This window comes from Erigeron canadensis, chromosome 9, assembly GCF_010389155.1.
Source record: "Erigeron canadensis isolate Cc75 chromosome 9, C_canadensis_v1, whole genome shotgun sequence".
NCBI classification, from domain to species: domain Eukaryota; kingdom Viridiplantae; phylum Streptophyta; class Magnoliopsida; order Asterales; family Asteraceae; genus Erigeron; species Erigeron canadensis.
This window is the reverse complement of record NC_057769.1, coordinates 24,797,030-24,817,535: the sequence shown is the minus strand read 5'-3', so window position 1 is coordinate 24,817,535 and position 20,506 is coordinate 24,797,030. Positions and strand designations below refer to the sequence as shown.

General features: G+C 32.5%; 3 protein-coding genes and 1 long non-coding RNA gene across 5 annotated transcripts; 2 read left to right on the top strand and 2 right to left on the bottom strand.

The window, feature by feature from the left end:
* Positions 1 to 384: 384 nt before the first annotated feature.
* On the bottom strand, positions 385 to 1,086 carry LOC122583940. The gene is made up of 2 exons (XR_006321355.1): positions 928 to 1,086; positions 385 to 713 (listed from the first exon to the last, which is right to left on the bottom strand). It is a non-coding gene; the product is annotated as an uncharacterized LOC122583940 (long non-coding RNA).
* Positions 1,087 to 3,273: 2,187 nt separating this feature from the next.
* LOC122581704 (chromo domain-containing protein LHP1-like) lies at positions 3,274 to 7,329 on the top strand. Its single transcript, XM_043753961.1, has 6 exons — positions 3,274 to 3,582; positions 3,729 to 3,754; positions 4,597 to 4,683; positions 5,277 to 6,044; positions 6,144 to 6,204; positions 6,994 to 7,329. The coding sequence occupies exons 1-6, from the start codon at positions 3,385 to 3,387 to the stop codon at positions 7,042 to 7,044; spliced, it is 1,191 nt and encodes a 396-aa protein (XP_043609896.1). The 5' UTR covers positions 3,274 to 3,384; the 3' UTR covers positions 7,045 to 7,329.
* Positions 7,330 to 10,190: 2,861 nt separating this feature from the next.
* LOC122582524 lies at positions 10,191 to 14,882 on the top strand. Its single transcript, XM_043754929.1, has 7 exons — positions 10,191 to 10,471; positions 10,817 to 10,903; positions 10,995 to 11,282; positions 11,930 to 12,091; positions 12,249 to 12,302; positions 12,948 to 13,094; positions 14,309 to 14,882. Exons 1-7 carry the CDS (start codon positions 10,316 to 10,318, stop codon positions 14,684 to 14,686), a joined length of 1,272 nt encoding a protein of 423 aa, XP_043610864.1. The 5' UTR covers positions 10,191 to 10,315; the 3' UTR covers positions 14,687 to 14,882.
* Positions 14,883 to 16,002: 1,120 nt separating this feature from the next.
* LOC122583817 (non-specific lipid-transfer protein-like) lies at positions 16,003 to 19,607 on the bottom strand. Of its 2 annotated transcripts, XM_043756196.1 has the most exons (3): positions 19,399 to 19,607; positions 17,509 to 17,763; positions 16,003 to 16,261 (listed from the first exon to the last, which is right to left on the bottom strand). In XM_043756196.1, exons 1-3 carry the CDS (start codon positions 19,401 to 19,403, stop codon positions 16,252 to 16,254), a joined length of 270 nt encoding a protein of 89 aa, XP_043612131.1. In that variant the 5' UTR covers positions 19,404 to 19,607; the 3' UTR covers positions 16,003 to 16,251. The 2 variants fall into 2 exon arrangements, with proteins under 2 accessions (XP_043612131.1, XP_043612130.1); XM_043756195.1 differs by lacking the exon at positions 19,399 to 19,607 and having other exon boundaries at positions 17,509 to 18,084.
* Positions 19,608 to 20,506: the final 899 nt, after the last annotated feature.

Sequence of the window (20,506 nt, the reverse complement as noted above, 5' to 3'; positions counted from 1 at the left end):
TATTTGCTAAATAAATTTAGATATCTTCTGAATTGACATTGATGTTGATGATAATCAATAAAATTACAATGCTTAGCATTTAAATACTAAAAATATGTAATAATTACCTATCATTATAGTTAATGCACTAAGATGGGCATGAATAAAAAAATCGTGAAACAATACAAATGTGAATGTTATAATCCCGTACCATGAACAAATATAACATTTGAATTAAGAAAAACATAAATATAAATAACATTAATTAATTCGATCATAATTATGAAAAAGCATAATATATGATCAAGTAATTATTACCATGAAATTTTATATATCATTGATTCCATCGGCAATTAAAAGAACCCAAGATCAAAAAATTAGATAAAAAATATGGTAGATTATTAATTAATTTATAACTCATATGCTTTAAATGTGTATAAATCACTACAAAACTCATACCACTAAAGTTAGGGGATCTTCATCGTATGACTTAACCCTTTTCCTCGTTTTTGGTCGCCTCTTTGTCTGCTCCAAATTACAATCACAAATCTATTTCCTTTTTTTCTTTTAATCTTTCTCCTTCCTCAACACTAAAAGTAAGGGCTAATTACAAACACACATCACATTAAGCTCTAAAAAATCCATCGTAACCACCACCATAATCATTGTAAACACCCACCATATATTATTATCATTATTGAGAAGTGAGGATTAAATTGAATAAAGAGTTTCATCTGCAGAAGAAAAAGAGAGTTAGTATTCATGTGGGGCGTGGACAAGGCAGCCGCAAAAAAGGGATTCCCATTACATGGGGTTCTCTTGTTCGACTTCAAGCAGCAATCACTATCATCAAATTGCTATAGTATACACAGAGACATATAGATACATGGTGGGGATAGTGTATACACAGATGGTAGAGAAGAATATATTAATTAATATGGTTGTTACCTTTGAAGACAGATCTAGGATATGAATCAAATGTTCAAGATCTAGATGAATCTGATGTGTGTTTGTACTTCAATATGGGAACACATATATAGATATCGAGATATAGATTGCATAAATGATTTTGTTATTGTATATAACTTTGATTTTTGAAATCATGGTGGTGACTCTGTTTTGAAAAAGGCAATTTATGTTATATAATAAGTATGTGTTTTATATATTTTAACCAGATCCACATGGCAAACGACGTAGATATATTTTGTAAATAATTAGGGGGTAACCGGCAAATGTTTGTCAACATAAGCATAATCAGGTCATGGCCCCATAATAGTCATTTTAGCCGTTTTTTTTATTCAAATAGAACTTTTTTTTGTTCGAGCTCCAGAAAAGGTTTCAATAACAAGTTGAGTGGCTTTTCAAGTAATTAGCCCTAAAAATATCTACATAAAATACTTGAAAAAACACACAATAAAGATTAATAAAAATAAAAAGAAGCATTTTCCCATTATTATATTAAACTGGAAAAAAAAAACCTAAGATGAGAAGAAGGTTTATGATTGTCAAGGGTTATTTTACCAAAATCTAGTAAAAGAACTCAAAAATAAATAATTAAGTACAACAACAATAGTATAACTAATCATTGAGCGAGGTATCGGGGAGGTAAACTGTAGATAGTCTTATATTTATCCAAAGGTAAAAAGACTGACATCTGACAAAAAAAGATGAAAGTAGAAAAATAAATAATTAACCAGAACAAATAAAACCCCATTTTTCCTAAAACTATCTAAAATCCTAAAAAGAAAAATTAAGATAAATGTTTCACTAATTTTTTTTTAAAAAGTTAGTTTTGATCCAGACGTGCTAAAAACAATTTAAACCAGCAATTTGCTAGACCTTCATCCCTCTCTTCATGAAAAATATCATGAAATGAAAAACCCAATAATCAAATCAAAGACCTTAGGGGGTGTTTGGTACAATGGAATGAAAAGGGTGAAAATGGAATGAAAAACACTTCTCATGTTTGGTTGTAATGGAGAATGAGAAAGAGAATCGAGAATAGGGAATCGGTTCCATTTCCTCAATTCTCTATGAAATGTAGAGAATTGATAGGAATGGAAATTTTTTAATTTTTTTTTTGTTTTAGTGATGTTATATGTATTAAATTTGATTATTATAATTTAGTATTTTTTTATATATTCATTCTCTGCTTGTACCAAACGACGAAATCGATTCTCTTTCCAAATACTCATTCTATTTCCCACTATATTCATTCTCTATTACATTTCCATTCTCTTTGATTCACTCATACCAAACACCCCCTTAGGAGAACATCACCTCCGGGACCCATATAATAAATTTAGAAGATATCAATCATTAATCATGATAAATAATTAATTAAAATGATAAAAATCTATAGTCCTTAAAACCATTTGAAACCCTAAAAGTAAAATTAAAACAAGTATTCCACTAGTCAAGAAAGACCCCAAAATAATTGATTAATCTTTTTATATATAAATAAAAGAAGATTGTTATGAGGCAAATTTTTTTAAAAGATTTTCCTATGTTGCATAACCATAATTCTTTATACTTGACACTTTCCGTATAAAAATAATATTATGACATCATTTATATTGCAAATTTTAATTTTTGTTTCTTATTTTAATGTGTTTTTATATTCTATTTCAGATCCAACTTTATGATCAATATTTATAAATCCAATTTAGTTTTAAAAAGGGTTCAGTCAAATCTTATAGTTTAATGTTTATAAAAAAATTATGACTTAAAAGAAATGAAAATAATCATGAGGGTAGATTTTTGCTAAATAAAATATTAAGTATATCTTTCTTCCAATAATATCTGTCTTTTCTTTGCAATTAATTAACGTTATTTAAAAGCTTATAAAATGTTATCATAATAATGCCCAGCCAATGAAAGTGAGTTTAGTCAGAGGCACTTCCGGTTTTACCCAAAGTCTTGAGTTCGATTTTTAGGGATGACAAAACCTTGGTGTTTTTTCCTCTTAATACTTGTAACGGCTCATGACCAACATCTTGTTGTATATGGTACATATAAGGCTTCACCATTATACGGCCAGGTTTCCACGATGTCGTGTACCGACTGAATGTTAAAAAAAAATCATAATAATGTTTGGTATTACTTAGGTTTATAAGCTAGTTAAAATATTAATTTAACTAATTAATGTTTTTTTTTAATAAAGTTAAAATTTAAAGAAGAAAAAAGAAAGGATAAACTACCAACATTAAAAGTTTTCAACAAGAAAATCAATAAAATCAAACGTTTCCTTTTGAATTATCCACAATTTTATTTTGGTTACGTATTTATCAGTAAATAAAAAAATAATAACGTCCGTAAAAAGCCACCAATTTCGGGAGCACCTGCCTGAAAAAGAGAGTGACACACTCAAAACCTTAAAAAACCCCTCAGATCACCAAATTCCCGATGAAAGGCGGCGGAGGTAAACGAAAACCCACCAAAAAAACAACCTCAGATCTTCCAAAACAAAAACAAAAATCCGTCCAAAATGAACAAGAAAATGAGTACGATGATGATAATGATGATGAACAACAAGAACAAGTCCCTGAGTTAGCTGAAGGGTATTATGTGATTGAATCTGTACGGAAGAAAAGAGTCCACAAGGTATTTCTTTTTTCCTTTTTTTTTGAAGAAACATTTGTATATTGTATGTATAGTTCTGTATCTATATCTATATCTATATATATGTTGTTTATCTTGGACTGATTTTGTTGTTGTTTGTGTTATGGGAATCTGCTTGTGGATAAAAGGGGGCGACTCAGTATCTTATTAAATGGTTAGTCTTCCCTCTCTCTCTGTGTATATATATATATATATAGATATATATATAGATGTATTTATTGCTGTTTGTGTGTGTAATTATATATATGTGGAAAATGTGTGTTAACTTTAGGGGTTTTGCTGTTTTTGTGTTTTGATTGTACAAAAGGTGTTTTCTTTGGAGTTAAATAGTTGGAATATTAGGTTTGATTCATGCTGTAAAGTTTCTACTTACTTGAATAAAAGAGATGGAAATTTAGGTTTAGTGTTAAACCAAAAAGTGATAATTTTTGGGGGTTTTTTTCCATATGAGGATGATGTGGTTTTGAAGAAGAAAGAAAGTTGTTTCCGGCTTTCGGGAATGCAAAATTTGGTTTGCTTATGTAAGCGTAAACAACCAATTTGTTATGCTTATGTAAATGAAAACAACCGTTAAAGCTATGAGGTTGGACTTTTTACTTTTTTAAAATAGTCTTATGTAAGCGCAAACAATCTGTTGAAGCTACAAGGTTGGAGCTTTTGTAAAAATGTCTTATGTTAGCGCAAACAATCTTTTCAAAGTACAAGGTTGGACATTTTACCTTTTTAAAATAGTCTTATGTAAGCGCAAACAATCTGTTGAAGCTACAAGATTGGAGTTTTTATATAAAAGTATTATGTAAGCGCAAACAGTCTGTTAAAGCTATGAGGTTGGAGTTTTTTTTAAATAGTCTTATGGGAACATTTATTCTGTTTAAGATTGTTGATTGTTTACCCACAATACATTACTCTAACGTCAAATGTATTTATTTTGAAATAGGATATTAGTTTATCATTGTGCTTTTGTTGATTAATTTATATGTTGATGATCTAATGAAGGCAAGGGTGGCCAGAGTCGGCTAATACGTGGGAACCTGTTGAGAATCTTAGCGTATGTCCTGAGCTCATTGAGGCATTTGAAGAAAGGTTTTTGTTTCTTCCTTTTAATTAGTCTGTACGTCTTTTTGTATTGAATTAAATAAATGGTTCGTTTGGTACTTTATAAAGTCAATATTCTTACAAGCAACATGGATGCTAAATAGTTTATCTCCATTTGTTTTTTTTATCATTACTATTATAACAAACATGAGAAATACTTCAGATTACTTAAGCATTTTTACACAAATGAGTTCATATGCTTGTCGTTAAGAATAAACTAACTACGCGGAGGTGTTTTATTAATAGTGGCAAATGAAACTTGAGAAATGCAAATGACTTTATTTCCTTTGTTTGGTAGGCTAAAGAAATAGAGACAAATAAGATTTCTTGAGAAATCCTCCTTTTTTGTTTTTGAATTTTCATCCAATTTGGAAGGAAATGGGACTTGTAAATAAGACTTTTCCATGGTTTGAGACTGATATTTTCGCGAGAAATATGACAAAGTACTGGGTATAAATTATTATTTTTTCACTGCCTCATATTTCACAGAATTTCTCTGTACCAAATGTTCCCTAAATACCCAATAATGAAATGATGGTCATTAAATATTGATTTTTTTTTGAAATGTGAATCAAAAACAGATCAAATGGGAAGCGTAAGCGCAGGCATGGAGGGGCCACTATGTCACGATCAAAGGAGAAGGAGAAGCAGCAAATGGAGCAACAGGTTCCCGAGGCCACAGAAAAGGAGAAGCAGCAAGTGGAGGAACAATTTCCTGAGGATACATATCCAGTACCTGCTGTGAAACTAACAATTCTGGAGGAGCCTTGTCTAGGTCGTTGTGTCCACATGCCGAAAATGAGTAATGTGGCTGAAAATACTGTTGTGGGCACAACTGATATTGAAAATGCAAACCCATTAAACAATACTGTATCTGTTACTGGTTCTTTAGAAAATGGAGAAATGGAAGAAATGTCAAAGTCCGACGTAGAAGTCATTGATCCTAAAGCTACATCATCTAAAGATGAAGAGGCTGAGTTTGGCATACACATTCAAGAATATGTAACAGCTGAAAATGGGATTTCCAATGTTGATACAACAGAGATTCTTCGTACTAGCCCCCGACTTGGAACTAGAAGAAGGAAGTCTTGTTCTGTTAAGCGCTTTAAGAAAGACCCAAACTCATTTCCCAAAAAGGATGCGGCTGGAAAGACTACTGCTGCTTGTGATGTAGCTGTGCAAGATGATATTAACAATGGTGGTGACATGGAGAACGGTTTGAATCCTAAAAATGTTGCTGAAATTCCCCGAAATGTCTCTGTTATTACAAAGATTGTTAAGCCGGTTAACTATTCAACGTCTATACTTAATGACGTGGAGGAAGTGTGTGTTTCCTTTTTAGTTAAGAGGTTCGTGTTTATTGTTTGTTTCTCCTTTTTCTTTATAAATAACATCATGGTTGCAGACTTATGTAATCATAATTCTTTTTTTTGGCTGATTATAAGCAGATCAGATGGAGAAGAGGTTGTTGTTGATAACAAATATCTAAAGGAAAACAATCCAGTTCTGGTAAACTTGTCTTTTTGTTACATTTTAGTTTTCCATCGTAACAGTGTTTATTGCATTTAAAATTTTAACATGCTATGGTTCATTTCTGTTTTGATGACCATCATTCTTTTCATGCATTACAACACCCTCAAACACTCTGCAATTTTTATAGAAGACTATGTATACATATTTAGGTCATTTAATGAGTCGACCTTATCATCTTGATCTTTTTCATTTATCTGTCTTCTGAAATCGTCAAAGTGACATCTGAAAGACCGTTCACCTGTTTACGAAACCATCTTCATTTATGTATCAAGACCCCAACTGTATTTTTTTGGTGGAGAAGGTCATGTCCTACTAGGGGATAAAACCTTGCATAGTTTATTGGTGCAACTACAAAATCTGTCATTTTTTAAACCAAAATTTTGTCGTATCACCCTATTGGCACATCATCAAACATCAAGTTTCATGTTAACCATTGTACATATAGTTTTTTTCTAAATATTTTTAACCGAATCCTATATTGTCCAAGTCAAGATATATTTGTTCCATGCCTAATATTGTAGTGTAAAATAAATATGGTACATTTTAGATGCCCTATTCCCCTACGGTTGAAGGTTACAAATTTAGCTTAAATATTTTTCAAAAGATGGGTCATGGGTTAACTTTTATGTATGAAAATGGTTATACAAAACGAAATTCATTTCGAACCATCTTCATTTTAATTAATGCAGTAACATCAAAATTAAAACAAAAAACAAGGGACTGCATGATGCATGTGTTCATTTATGTATTCATTGATAATGACAGTTGATCAACTTTTACGAGCAACATCTGCGGTACAACAACCCTTCTGAATGAGCATTTCTAGTCGTAGACGACTGTGGATTTAGGTGGGATCTGCATATTCTTCATCTTCATTTTTTGATATCATCATTGTGTAGCCGGTGAGCATCTAACATGCAGAATAGACAAGCTTTGATTTCCCTAGGTTAATTAATATATGCAGTGTATATTGAAACAAGTTCTCTTGCTACTCCTGGAAGTAAAAAGCTTATGATTCGATATATATAGGGTAACATTGTCTGTAAGACCTGCTTAAGAGACGTAGAGTAATGCTTTATAACATCGCATGTTATTAGCTTGTATGTGTGTTCATTTAACGTGCTTGGTTTATCGTTCTCGTCGTGTCCAGTTAGTGCATCACATTTGATAATGGATAACCATTTCCTCTAAATATCAGTCATTTTCATTATATGACGGCTGGTTCTAAATCTCGAGTTGACAAGTATGATTGAAATGTTTACTTGGTTCTCCATTTTAACTTTTTTGATGAATAGGTCACAATTCTTGATAGTGATGTTTTCTCTATGAAGAACCAATTGTTTTGCTAAGGTTCATCTATGACAATCATTTGAAGGTGACTGTTCAAATCTGAAAGGGTGTGGTTAAATATTAGCAGTTACCATCTCATCTTCATTATTTATCTATGATAGTTCAGTGTGGAAGCTTTCATTATTGAAACCCCTTTTTCAAAGTTCCCCCCTATCAGATTACTCGTGTATGCCCTTGTGCAGTTGTGCTCATCCCACTATCCATTGTTGTATGATTGTATCTGATCATTTTTGTATTTCTATTCAAATCTTGTCTTTAAAGTCGTAATTTTACTGCCATCAATTGTTTTTCTAATGTTCTTTCCTGTTACCGCCATTCTTTTCTTGATCTTGCTCTAGTCTCTTAAATGAAGATTGTGCAATTGTTTAATACTCTAATCCTCAACCATATATATTCTAATTTTCTTAGTTTTCATGGTAATCTTATCCCGTGAAAGTTGTACTGGGAATGTTTGCGTTTGTTGATCGATTCTGTCCTTTATGTGATGGATTTAACCAGGGTTATTTCTATACTTTTCAATGGTTCAAGACTTTAAGCAGTATGTAGATGGAGACAAGTGGTTGGAACATTGACATTCCAACATGCCAAACGATTTATTCAGGTTTTAATTTGTAGCAAGAAAAATAAAGACTTTTTTGCTGTCATGCTGCATATAGAGCCATTTGATTCGGTGGGTCAGCTCAGACCAGTTATACAAGCAAAAACCGACATGCTCCCGGTTTTTGAATTTAAGACAAACATAAACTAGGCATATGAATGCATAAACAGCTGAAAGAACAAAATTTAACTTAACTAGATTACTCTCTACTCTCTAGTCTGCCAAATTTTATAACTCAAAAACGACTAAACTTGACTGCTCTGTAGTCTGCCATGTTTTTGTAACTCTTTTGTCACGGCCCTCATGATGGCATGGCTTGCTGTGAGGCCATCTTACGAAAGCGAAGGTGAACCCAAGAACTGAATTAGGGATTGCCGATGTGCTAGCAAACACTGGCTACTTAACAACTTGGTCTCTCAAGTTCAATCTAAAATCTGCTGTACTCTGCCCTATGTTTAGTAGGACTGCCATTTTTCCATATCATATACTTTGTTTTTCTACTATACAATTTTCTTGGTATAAACAGTAAAGGAGTAGACTAATAAACATTAACTAATGTACACATCCCTTTATAATTTATAACAACTTAAAAAGGTCCATTTTTTAGGACAAGTCTTGTTTTTCTACAGAAAGTCAACAAAACTGGTGAGCTATATAGTTAGTCTCCAGGGGCAGTTTTTTCTACACCATACAAGAACTAGCTTAATTAGGTGGATAATCTGCAGATCAACAAATTACTGACTTCCCAAAACTAACAACAAACCAAACACTTACACACAATCTATGTGCATGTATATATAAGAGCGTCTATAACGGATTTACATATGTTTCTTTCACCTATGACCTTACTTAAACAGGTTTTGTTCTATAGGTGTGTTCCGTTTGATCACAAAGAGATATGAGAACAAAAGGGCCATCTCCACTAGTACCGTCTTTGATTCTGGGTATCCTTGGTATAGTCATATTTAGCTCCACCTTAGATAGCATATCGGAAACTATTTCTTCCTTATTTGTAGGTGAAGAAGTGATGCTATTACTTCCTATATCGTTGCTAATACTGATACATTTCTCTAGATTCCTCCCTACACGTTACAATTCTTCTTCCTATCAGTCTACTAGTAGCCCCCCTTTTGATTCAGAAGGGTTCGGGTTAGGATCTCTGCTCTTGGTGCTTCTCTTCATCATTCTTTACCATGTTTTTTCATGAAGTTCACTTAGTTGAGTGTTTCATCAGCCAGAAGATCATGGATGACCAACAAAAACACACACCGCGTATGAAGTTTTATCGTGTTCCCGTCGAAACACAACTTTTAGTTAAAAATGGGCATAAATGGGTTATATGTACATATTTCATGTATTCTATATAATATATGTAACATAACTTAAAATTTATGAACTATGTAATATAGCTTATACGAGTAAATTACATCCCGCCCCCTTGAAAATACGGCCCCAAATAAACTGTTCATGATAGTAGTAATAAATTATCCTATATGGGAATATATGTAGCTAGTTGTTGTCTGGCTCAACAGTACAATGGGACTAGACGATTGTTTTAGGCCTTTAAAATTCTAAGGCCTCAATATTTTGTATTTTAGATTTAATATTAGGATTTTGGATGAAGTATCATTATATAATTTACATTGCAACACCCTTTTGATTTTTGCATCAATTCTGCATCTTTTTTGTTACTAATAGTTCAATAACAAAAGTCGAGCTATATATATATATTTTTTACTTTAGTTTATATGGTAATAAAATAGGCCCCACAAATTGATCCCGTTTGAGGACTAAAAAACCTTAAGCGGTTGTTGTATACCAAAATATTTGACTTCCCAAGAGGGTGCTCAATAGCCTAATAACAACAAAAAGTCACTAAAATTTAGGTGCGATTACAATATGAGAATCAATGACAATTAACAGTCAAATATAGCCATATACATATACATATAATTATACACACCTCCGCAATCAACTGCATTTCCAAAATGACAAGTTCACATACATAGTTCACTGTACACACAAACAAACCTCTGTATCTATATTTTCTTACATTCCCACTTAACCTTTCTACTTGAACATTTGTATTAGCCATTTCGAACATTTTTATATGTCATTGAACTTGTGCTTCTAAGCATAATGAAGTTGTTATCATTTTTCGTGGTGCTGATGTTTTTTACGACGGCTGCACGTTTTTGTCATGCGACCAGAAGTCGGTTTTCTGGCTCTCGAGAGAAAGTTGAGGTTATGAAGCATTTAAATCGTTTAAATAAACCCCCAGTTCAATCAATCAAGGTATATTTTGCCAATTCGAAACTAGTATTTGCTATTTTAAAATTTTGTTTTATTGTGCAAAAATGTAACAACATACTTTCAACTTTTTTCCACCTATTAACTTACTATTTATACATTTTAGTGCAATTATAAAAATAGTTGCATCATAATGTTTACAATACTTCCACCAATTTTGCCATTTAATGCAAAAAACTCAGAAAGTATTGTGTACCATCGAAAAATAGGCAAGTCTTATACGTTTTGATGCACTTAGTCCTCGAAATTTAGACATACTAATCATAATTATGAGTACAATATGTAAATAATGTGTATTATTAACTTGCATATGCATTGGATGGTGAACAGAGCCCGGATGGTGATATAATAGATTGTGTTCATATCTCAAATCAACCAGCTTTTGATCATCCTTTTCTCAAAAATCATACCATTCAGGTTTTCTATTTCTTTTTATTTAATTTCATTCTAAATTTTTCGGCCTAAGTTGATTAAATGGTTAATGTATCTAACTGGTTAATCATTATAGACGAGGCCAAATTATCGTCCGAATTGGATAAATGATGATAACATCAAAGTGTCATCTATAAAGGATCCTTCAAAACATGAGTCATTATCAGAAAAACAGGAAACAATTACTCAACTATGGCAATTAAACGGTAAATGCTCAAAAGGGACGATTCCCATTCGACGAACGAAGAAAGAGGATATTTTGAGAGCTAGTTCTGTTAAAAGATATGGCAAGAAGAGCAGCTTTTCTACTGTTGCTCAACCAAGTTCCATTGATCCTGACATCATTAATCAAAATGGTCATCAGGTAATTAGCTTATTAATTTAGCTTCATGTATTAGTAAGTTGTTAAAGTACAAGTTGTTTTCAGGATGTTCTTGGTCTTGATAACATAATGTGAACTTTTTTAATATTTGTGTACTATCTATATTCACGTGTTTAATCATCCTAGCTTTTTCAAACTAGTCTTTTTTTTTTTTTTAGATATATTAATTTAGTGGTCAAAGTTGTATCTAATAGTACTATAACTTTTTTCACATGATAACTATACAAGTAAAAGTTGGATCAGTTCACTTTGTAATAGGACCAGGAACTTTTAAGATGTACATATTTCCAAACAAGTTATCTTCTATTGATCACAAAGGTTCACTTGCTATGACTCTGTCTGGACCCATAAAACGAGTCGTCTTAGCAAAGCGAGTGAGGTTACCCCAAGTCCCCAACTCATAAGAGGGAAAAGAAAATCTCATTTTCTAAATGGTACATTAATGTCAAACACGTTTACATTTTTCATGATTTTATTGATTAGATAACTTATTTAGTTTAATTATTGACTTAATGTACAACTAGACTAAATTGTTTTGTATAATTCAAATAATTATCATCTAGATGTTATATACTTGGGTGATCGATTAATATTGACCAATATTCATATGTAATTCATCTTTTTTCTAGCATGCAATTGCATATACTGAAGGGCAATTCTATGGAGCAAAAGCAACAATGAATGTTTGGAACCCAAAAGTTGAGCAGTCTAATGAATTTAGTTTATCTCAAATTTGGATATTAGGAGGATCTTTTGCTTCAGATCTTAATAGCATAGAAGCTGGTTGGCAGGTGAATCACATTTATATTCTTATATATCAATAACAATATTAAATATAAATATATATAAATTAATATTAATACAAAATCACTTTATTCATTTTTTTCAAGCACACCATTAAAAAAATGACCCAGAATTTATAATTACTAACACTTTTGAAACAAACAGGTCAGTCCAGATTTGTATGGGGATAACAATACCAGACTATTCACATACTGGACTGTAAGTTTCGTATTTTATCTCATATTGGTATTATTTTTTTAATTAAATTTCAATACAAATTCACACACACATATATAATACATTGTGTACCATGAGTCCATGACAAGAAAAACATTGTTGCGAAGAATCATGTCGTTTGTTTATGTCTCATTTGACGACGATTTTCCGACAAGCTTAGTCTCTTAGAGTATGTTGAGAGTTGCGACAACGTTAAGTGGGCCACCTTCGGTTAAAAAATAAAAAAGGAAAACATGAAATTAGTATTTCGCAACACTCAGAAATTTTAGCAACGGCATTCTCATCGCGAAATATTTTTAGTTTAAATTTCTCATAAAAATATGTTGAAAAAAAAAATATTCCGTATAGGGGTCAATTACTCTAGCCAAAACTTTATTTGACTTTTAAAGTCAAAAAACAACTTATATTTCTTTTAAGCCGTCGCAATAAAATGTCTCCCAAAGTAACTTTTGTAGTGTGCACAATATTTGTTGCGAGTATTACACTAAAATGATATGTTATACTCGTATAAATTATTGCATTTTTGATGAAATTGATATAGATATGGATAGTCATCATTATTTGACATGCATAGGATTCTATTATAAAGTTATGATAACTTGTACAATAATACTAATTTTTGGGCAGAGTGATGCATATGAAGCAACAGGGTGTTACAACCTTATGTGTTCAGGGTTTATTCAAACAAACAATGAGATTGCAATAGGAGGCAGCATCTCTCCTCTTTCACAATTTCATGGTTCCCAATATGATATCACTATACTTATCTGGAAGGTATCTTCTTCAAATTCCTCATTTTGTTGCTTACTAGCTTCATAATGTTGTCATTATACTCTTGCTATTTATTATTTTATTATATACATACATATAAATAATTATTGAAATTCTAATCTAATTATTTATTTGAATAATGTTAGTAAATGCATTGAAATATATTTATTTTAAAGAGGGTTGCAGAAAGAATCTTTGGCATCTATTCCTCTTGTCAGGAATTTTTGTTTTTTTATCTGTAAGCATGGATGCTTTGTTTTTTTTTTCTTTTTAATATGAAAAAATAAAAGGAAATGATTAATCCTTTAACTAAATAGTCTATAGATCCTTTTAATCACGAAATGATAACATGTGAAAAAATAAGGGGACAAAATTAGGAAAGAAAATTAGTAGATAACACATGTCACATACTTATAGTTTTAAGAGATAAGATTAGAAAAGAGAATAATAAAAAATCTTCTTAAAACAATAAGATGATGACATGTTGATTCCACTAAATCTATCATAATTGTATCCCTTGACTTTATCACTTGTCATTATTTTACCGTTAGTAGGATTTTTATGTTATTTATTTAAGAAGATTAATTTTCATACTGGAATTGTGTTATGGTAAAATGGATAGGTCATTTGAGTTGATCTACAACCAAAATGGGATGCGTTATGTGTTTTGTTAATTTTTTACATTAGTTGGTCGATAAGGACTCATATCGGGTTGATTGTCCATGTGAGTATGCATTTGGCATCTCTTAACTTTTTGAAGTGTTTTTCTTATTCAACTAGGTTTTCTAATTTGACCAAGCAACAAACTATAGGCTAACTGATGCATACATCTAAAGTTGAAATTAATACCATAAGTACGCCGTTCCTAAGGATTCAAGTGCCTAGAACGAGCTAGAAAAAAAAATGATCATGGCCCCTAGCGAGTTCAAATATAGAAAAGTATTTTTTTTTTTTATAATCAGACAACTATATAAACTTTTTTGTTTTGATGCTAAAAAAATGGTCCTGGGCTGGTTGTTGGGTTGTGACTCCCTGGGCCGTCCCTAGCCACAAGCCCACAAACTTTTATTGCTCTCGTTTTCATGTAAATATAAGACAAACGACAAAAGATGAATATTGTTAAATGGCCTAATGATCAAGTGTACAATTAATGTAAAAGTTATGTAACCATAGAATTTGTTTTTTTTTTTTTTTTTTGTGTACCATCTTTTTGGTAGGATCCAGAGGAAGGGAACTGGTGGATGCAATTTGGAAATGGAAAAGTGTTAGGATATTGGCCAGCCAAATTGTTTTCGTACCTAGCCGATAGTGCCTCGTTGATCGAATGGGGCGGAGAGGTGGTTAACACAGCCTCGAACGGGCAGCACACGACGACCCAAATGGGCAGTGGTCAGTTTCCCGACGAAGGGTTTAGTAAAGCAAGTTATTTCAGAAATATTCAAGTAGTAGATGAATCCAACAGTTTAAAGAATCCTAAAGACATTAATACTTTCACAGAACAACCAAATTGTTATGATGTTCAAATGGCAAGCAATAGTAATTGGGGTAGCCACTTTTACTATGGTGGGCCGGGTCAAAACCCGAATTGCCCATGAAAATTTTCATGTGATAAAGAACCTTTTTATTTTTTCAAAAACGTTACATGTTGATTAAATCAACGTGTACATACATCGAAGATGTAATGTTGGTTGGTAGGTTTTTACATTAGGAAGTTCTGGGTCTGAATTCATGCGTGGAACCGGTCTTTGATAATCATATTCATTAATCGTTATTATACCTTACTTTGATCAATTTCAAAAACTTCACATTTATTCTGTAGTACATTTGCACTATAGTTGTCTTCTAGGGAGATAATAGATTGCTTGTAAACATTTGTCATTTCAAAGTATTAATTATACAAGTGATGTGATCATAATGTAACCTAGTCAACTAAGATTACCGGTTTATATATTTGTAAGATATCCAAATAAAGGTTTATTTTCTACACTTGTATATGTAACAAGTCACTTTCCTTTGTTTTAGAGGAAAGAGCTATTAGCTTGGAAAAGTATATATATTTTTTTGAAAGATGTAGATCATTAGCTCGTAACAGGGGATCTAGCTTACGTTGTTTTAACCGAGTACGCGCTAGAGAGCCCTTTCACCCTCAATACCTAGTAGGAGGAGAAACCCCCAACTAAACCGACCGGAGTACGACATTTAATTGGGATAAAACCTTGTTCCTCTGCAGGACTCAAACTTGGTTCACTGGAGTACTTTATTTGTAAAATACCTTGAAATGTCATTCCTATGTCTCGAACTCGAGACCTCCAACATGAAAAATTGGTACTCAATCATTGAGCTATAAAGGAAAGTACAGCTTGGAAAAGTATATAACTACGAAAAAAAACAAAAAAAACTTCAGTAGGTATCCATTTTTAAAAACGTCCAAATTAAAATATTAATTACCTATGAAAAGGCTCTGATGTGGGATTATGATACCCACATTATAGCTTTTTATGGTCGTATGATATCGACATGAGAGCTTTTATAGCTGTATGGTACTCACATTAGAGCTAATTTGATAGTTTATACCCTATTACAGACGTTTATTAAGATGGATACTGCTAAAGCTTACTTGAAATAGTTGGATATTTTCAAAAGCTAATAGGCCTAGACGAAACTACTTATTTTTTTTTTAGAACATTGACGAAACTACTTATTGATTTAACGGCTGTCGATGGTGAGCTTCAACATTGCATCGTTATCATTTTAAAAGGTCCCAAGTTTTTAATCCATGAAATATCATAAAACAATTCAGAATCAACCTAACTGTGCTTAAATAAAGTTAATTTCTACTGTATATATATGAGTATATTTTAATAGATGTAAAGAAAAAATAGTGATTTAACTTTAGACATGATACAGTATATCATTAAAACCATCTGATATTAGTATAAGAAGCATAGAAATACAGACGTTAATATTACATAACATAGTACACGAATTTCTCATTGTATGTTAACCCCATACGATGAGTAGGGCAAACAACACTTATTATTGAAAAACCAATATAACTCTAGATGCAATATTAGTCTGATTAAACACGAGACGACCCATCCAACTGTTGCTGCATGCATATATCATACAGGCAATTTCTGTCGATTGTAGCTTTGATATCTCAAGTGATTCTGCAAAAACATGCAAAAAGAAGGCATTATTAAAATCAAAACTATATTAGTGGTATAAATAAGGCTCTGTTGATGCAGTGCTAATTAGTACTTACTGATGTCAGGTATCATTAATGAAGTTTGACAAAATAATGGAGCTAATATGATTACGAATGTATAAGCATAAAAATGAGTAAAACTTTAGTTTGTAGCATTTCATCTATATATATTAGCCTGGTAAAATGGGTATGGCAAAGATTTTTATTTATCACCACCATTAGACTCTTGTTTAAAATTAAGAGATCCGTGTCAGCAGGGACGACTCTACAATGGGTTGTCCCCATTCCAATTTTGGTACAATGTAATTTTTTAGAGGTATATTTGTAGTTTTGTTCCCAAATAATAATAATAAACAGAAAATACATTATACATACAAATGTCACCATCGTTGTCATAAGCTTCTTCTTTGAAAGCATGTTACTTATGTTGGAAGCATTAGTTTTGAGATAAAATCTTCTATTGGTAAAGTAAAAATCTTCAGTTATTTTGATTTTTAACGAAGTTGAAAAAGAGAAGTTGAAGAAAGTGTTTTATTTGTTTGGGTAATTGTATCATACATTGATAAATAGTATAGTTGTATGTGAAAATGTTATTTTAATTTCAAGTTATTATATAATACAGTAGTAATCATAATAGTCAGGTCAAAATTTATGTAGAGGCTAAATTGTAAATCATTGATTTCGATGTACTTATTTATGTTGTTTAATATAACGCAACTCCTCCGTTATCACATGCTCTAAAATTGCAAAGACTAATGTTCAAGTTAAAGATAGATGTTCTCATAACTGGCACCCGGACGAAATTATTTTAAGAGTCCAATTTTTTCTAATTTTCCGGTGAGAGTTAATTTTTGTTTAAAAAATTTTTTCCACTCAAAGATGACTCAAATAAATATAATAAGGGACTTTTAAATTTGCCCCTCACAAAAAAATTTCTGGCTCCGTCCTTGCATGTCAGCATACGGCATGCAGTAAGAAACTAAGTATACAACAGCAAGTCAACAATACCAATCCTGTCAAAGACAAGGTATGGGAGAGGTTTTATGTAGAATGAGGTAATAAATTGTAATCTGGATTAACGATCAAAGATGACATACGGGAGAAAATGTCAATGTGTATGTATTATGGTCAGAAACTCGGAATATGATGTGTTATTCTTTGCTTCTAACTACTTTTGAAATTACAGGAAAAAAGATTAGTGAAACTTACTTGGTGCAATCAACGTTAGTTGAGATGGCGAAGCCCAAATTGATCCCACATTTTCCAGGAAGTGATTTAGCTAACCCAGGGTTTGGGTTTAGACTTTGGGAAGCTGACTTGAGGCATTTACAGGCAGCCTGTCTATCGGCCGTGGTGCTAGCAGCTGCTGCAAGAGCCTTGGCACCCGAACAACAAGCAGGTGGCGGCATCCCACTCCCACTCCTGAGGTAACTCACACAAGGCGCTACATTCTTGATCACTGTGCTGCATGTAATCACAGCATCCGAGGAAGGTGAAAACAAGAAAAGTAGTGTCACTATTGTGATTGCTAAGAATGGTGAAACTTGAGAGGAACCCTTCATGATGAAAATATGATATCAATTGTAGGTTTGTAGAATTGTAGCTGCTAGTTCAAGTTTTGTGGACTAATTGTGAATATTTGAGTTAACCAATGGTGCAATTTATAGTAGAAATGCAGTTTAAGTAGAAGGTGATTATTAGTGATAAATTAATGTCTTAGGTGTTGGATTTGGTGATAGAGTGCAAGTAAAATAGAAATGTTTTTCTAATCTTTTGGGTTACATAGTTATGATGTTTACAAAGTCAAACAAATACTTATAAATGGATGATCATAAGCATTCAACTGTTTGTTTCTTTATATATATAGAGTATATATTTATAACTTGTTAGGGAAAAAACAAAAAAGATATATTGATACGATAAATAAATATAAGTTTTTTCTTCTTATAGTAAGTAACTGCTCAGTGCCGCCTTCCGCGGGTTTTGAGCCTCAATACCTTGACGGTGTATGGGAGAGGTTAAGATGTAGGCAAACCTTACCTTTAGCTAAGTAGAGAGGCTGCTTCCAGTTTCTACCTAAATGGTAGCAAAGGCCCTCCAACCTTTGCATGGGATGAGGATCGAACCCATGACCTCTGTCTCCAAAGTCAAGGGTGTTTACCGCTGATTCAACCATGCTGTTTTCTTCTTATGAAACTATTAAATTGACTTGTAATTGTCAAACTGGCACAGTTTATTTACTGTCCACACATATTTCAGTTTGTTAGTACTCCTGATGGGAGGCATCAATTGCCCTCATCACTAACCTCCGCAACATCATTTTTCTACTGACACGCCATTACTAGTGGACGTGGACCCCAAGCCAGAGAGCAAGCCGAGATCCTTTCCTTGTGGTCTTATCGTTATTGCAAAAAGAATACAAGTCCTTAGCGGTCAGGTTAAGAAATTTTTTTTTCCAGAGTTAACAGCATTCCCGGGTGGAGATGGCCTATGGTAATATAGTTATAAAAGAGAGAAACAGAAAACTATAAGCACACACATATAGATATATATACACACACACTTGGCACAGCTCCATTAAGTCGATCTTGTACGTTCTTGAAATACAGTATAAGGAAATCATATTTAAAGTGAGATCTAATTTAACATTCATGTTATATTGATAAAATATAATTATAGTTATAATAATGTAAATATCTTAATCACCATGCAATTTAAGATTCAATGACAGCAAAACACCTAGCAACGACCAACACACCTAGCGACGACCGACTAAACTTGTCAAAGAAGGCTTTACCACTCACATGGTTACAGACCCCACAAATGGATTTCTCAACAATACATATTATTCTACTAATATTCAATGATTATTTCTCAGTATAATTTCTAAACTAATCAGAGGTCTGTATTAGTTTTGGTTTAAGGAAATTTATTAAATGTCTGGGCTTTAGATGGGATAATTATTGTAGACCTATTTGATAATTAGTTATAAAAACAGTGAGGGTAAGTCTCCATATTATTAGTAGTTATTAGCATAAGTTGCCAACAAACTTTAGCTCAATTGGCATGGGGAAATGTAGATAAGGATTTAAGAATTACCACATTGGGACTTTGAGAGGCGGGTTTTTTCCAGAATTGATGGCTTTGGTGAGCTTAGGCTACCCAGTACAGTCTATCTTTTTTTTTTCGGACGTATGGGGTGCCTTTCTCCATTGGGTAACCCCGGGTAGCTAGGTTTTGGTTCACAATTCTGGATCCTTTCTAATACCTTTGTTGAATCTGTCGATCCAAATTGACATCCTCCCAAAGTAAACTGATGCACAAAAATTATGACTGATAAGCATTCTGTCTTGGAAGTATTATTAATTCATAGAGAAGGAATTAAATATGATGTGGGTATCGATATAACCTTGTAACGAAATTAGCAGGCAGGTTCACATAATAACTCTTGAAAGAACGACTCTGATAAATTACTGGAAAAGAAGTAATAAGATCTGATAATTCTAGGCGCTATACATGTGGGCACGTTATCTTGAGGTATCTACTTGCCATATTATCATTACTTACTCTCAAGTTTTCGATCCTATATATTTTCTTATCTGATTAGATGTTGATTTTGAAAACGGGTCATAGGGCTTTAATCTTCCTATTGATGAATGGTTGTCAGACAAAAGACAGGTTTTCAAATATATACTCAGAGTGAGATGCACAAGTTTTTATAAGTTATTACTATTCAATCCAATCAACTAAAGCTGACATAAACGAGCCTATACACAAAGGAGCTTAAGCAGATAATTAAACCACCGTATTGCTTAGTTTATAGGTGGAAGACTGGAAGCAACAGTCCAAACAAAAAGATCAGGGCCATGATATGTAGGGTAACTTGCATTTCATTATTAAGTTGAGCAAACAAATGAGTTTCCTACCCTAAGAAGAATTATTCAGAAAGAGGACTGAGTATTCATAAACATCAAGCCAGCCTATTGAGCATACATGGCAAGTGTACCACGCAGGACTTGGTTTTCACATGACGTCTATTGAATGAAAACATCTATTAAGAAATGCGTACATGGTATAAGAACCAAAATAGGAACAGTAAACTGGGGGAAAATGGCATTAGGAACCCTTAAGATGGCAACAATTCCCTCCGTGAATGTATACAAGGTAAGTAAATGCAAGGGCAAAAAGCGAGTTTAAAATCTAGTTT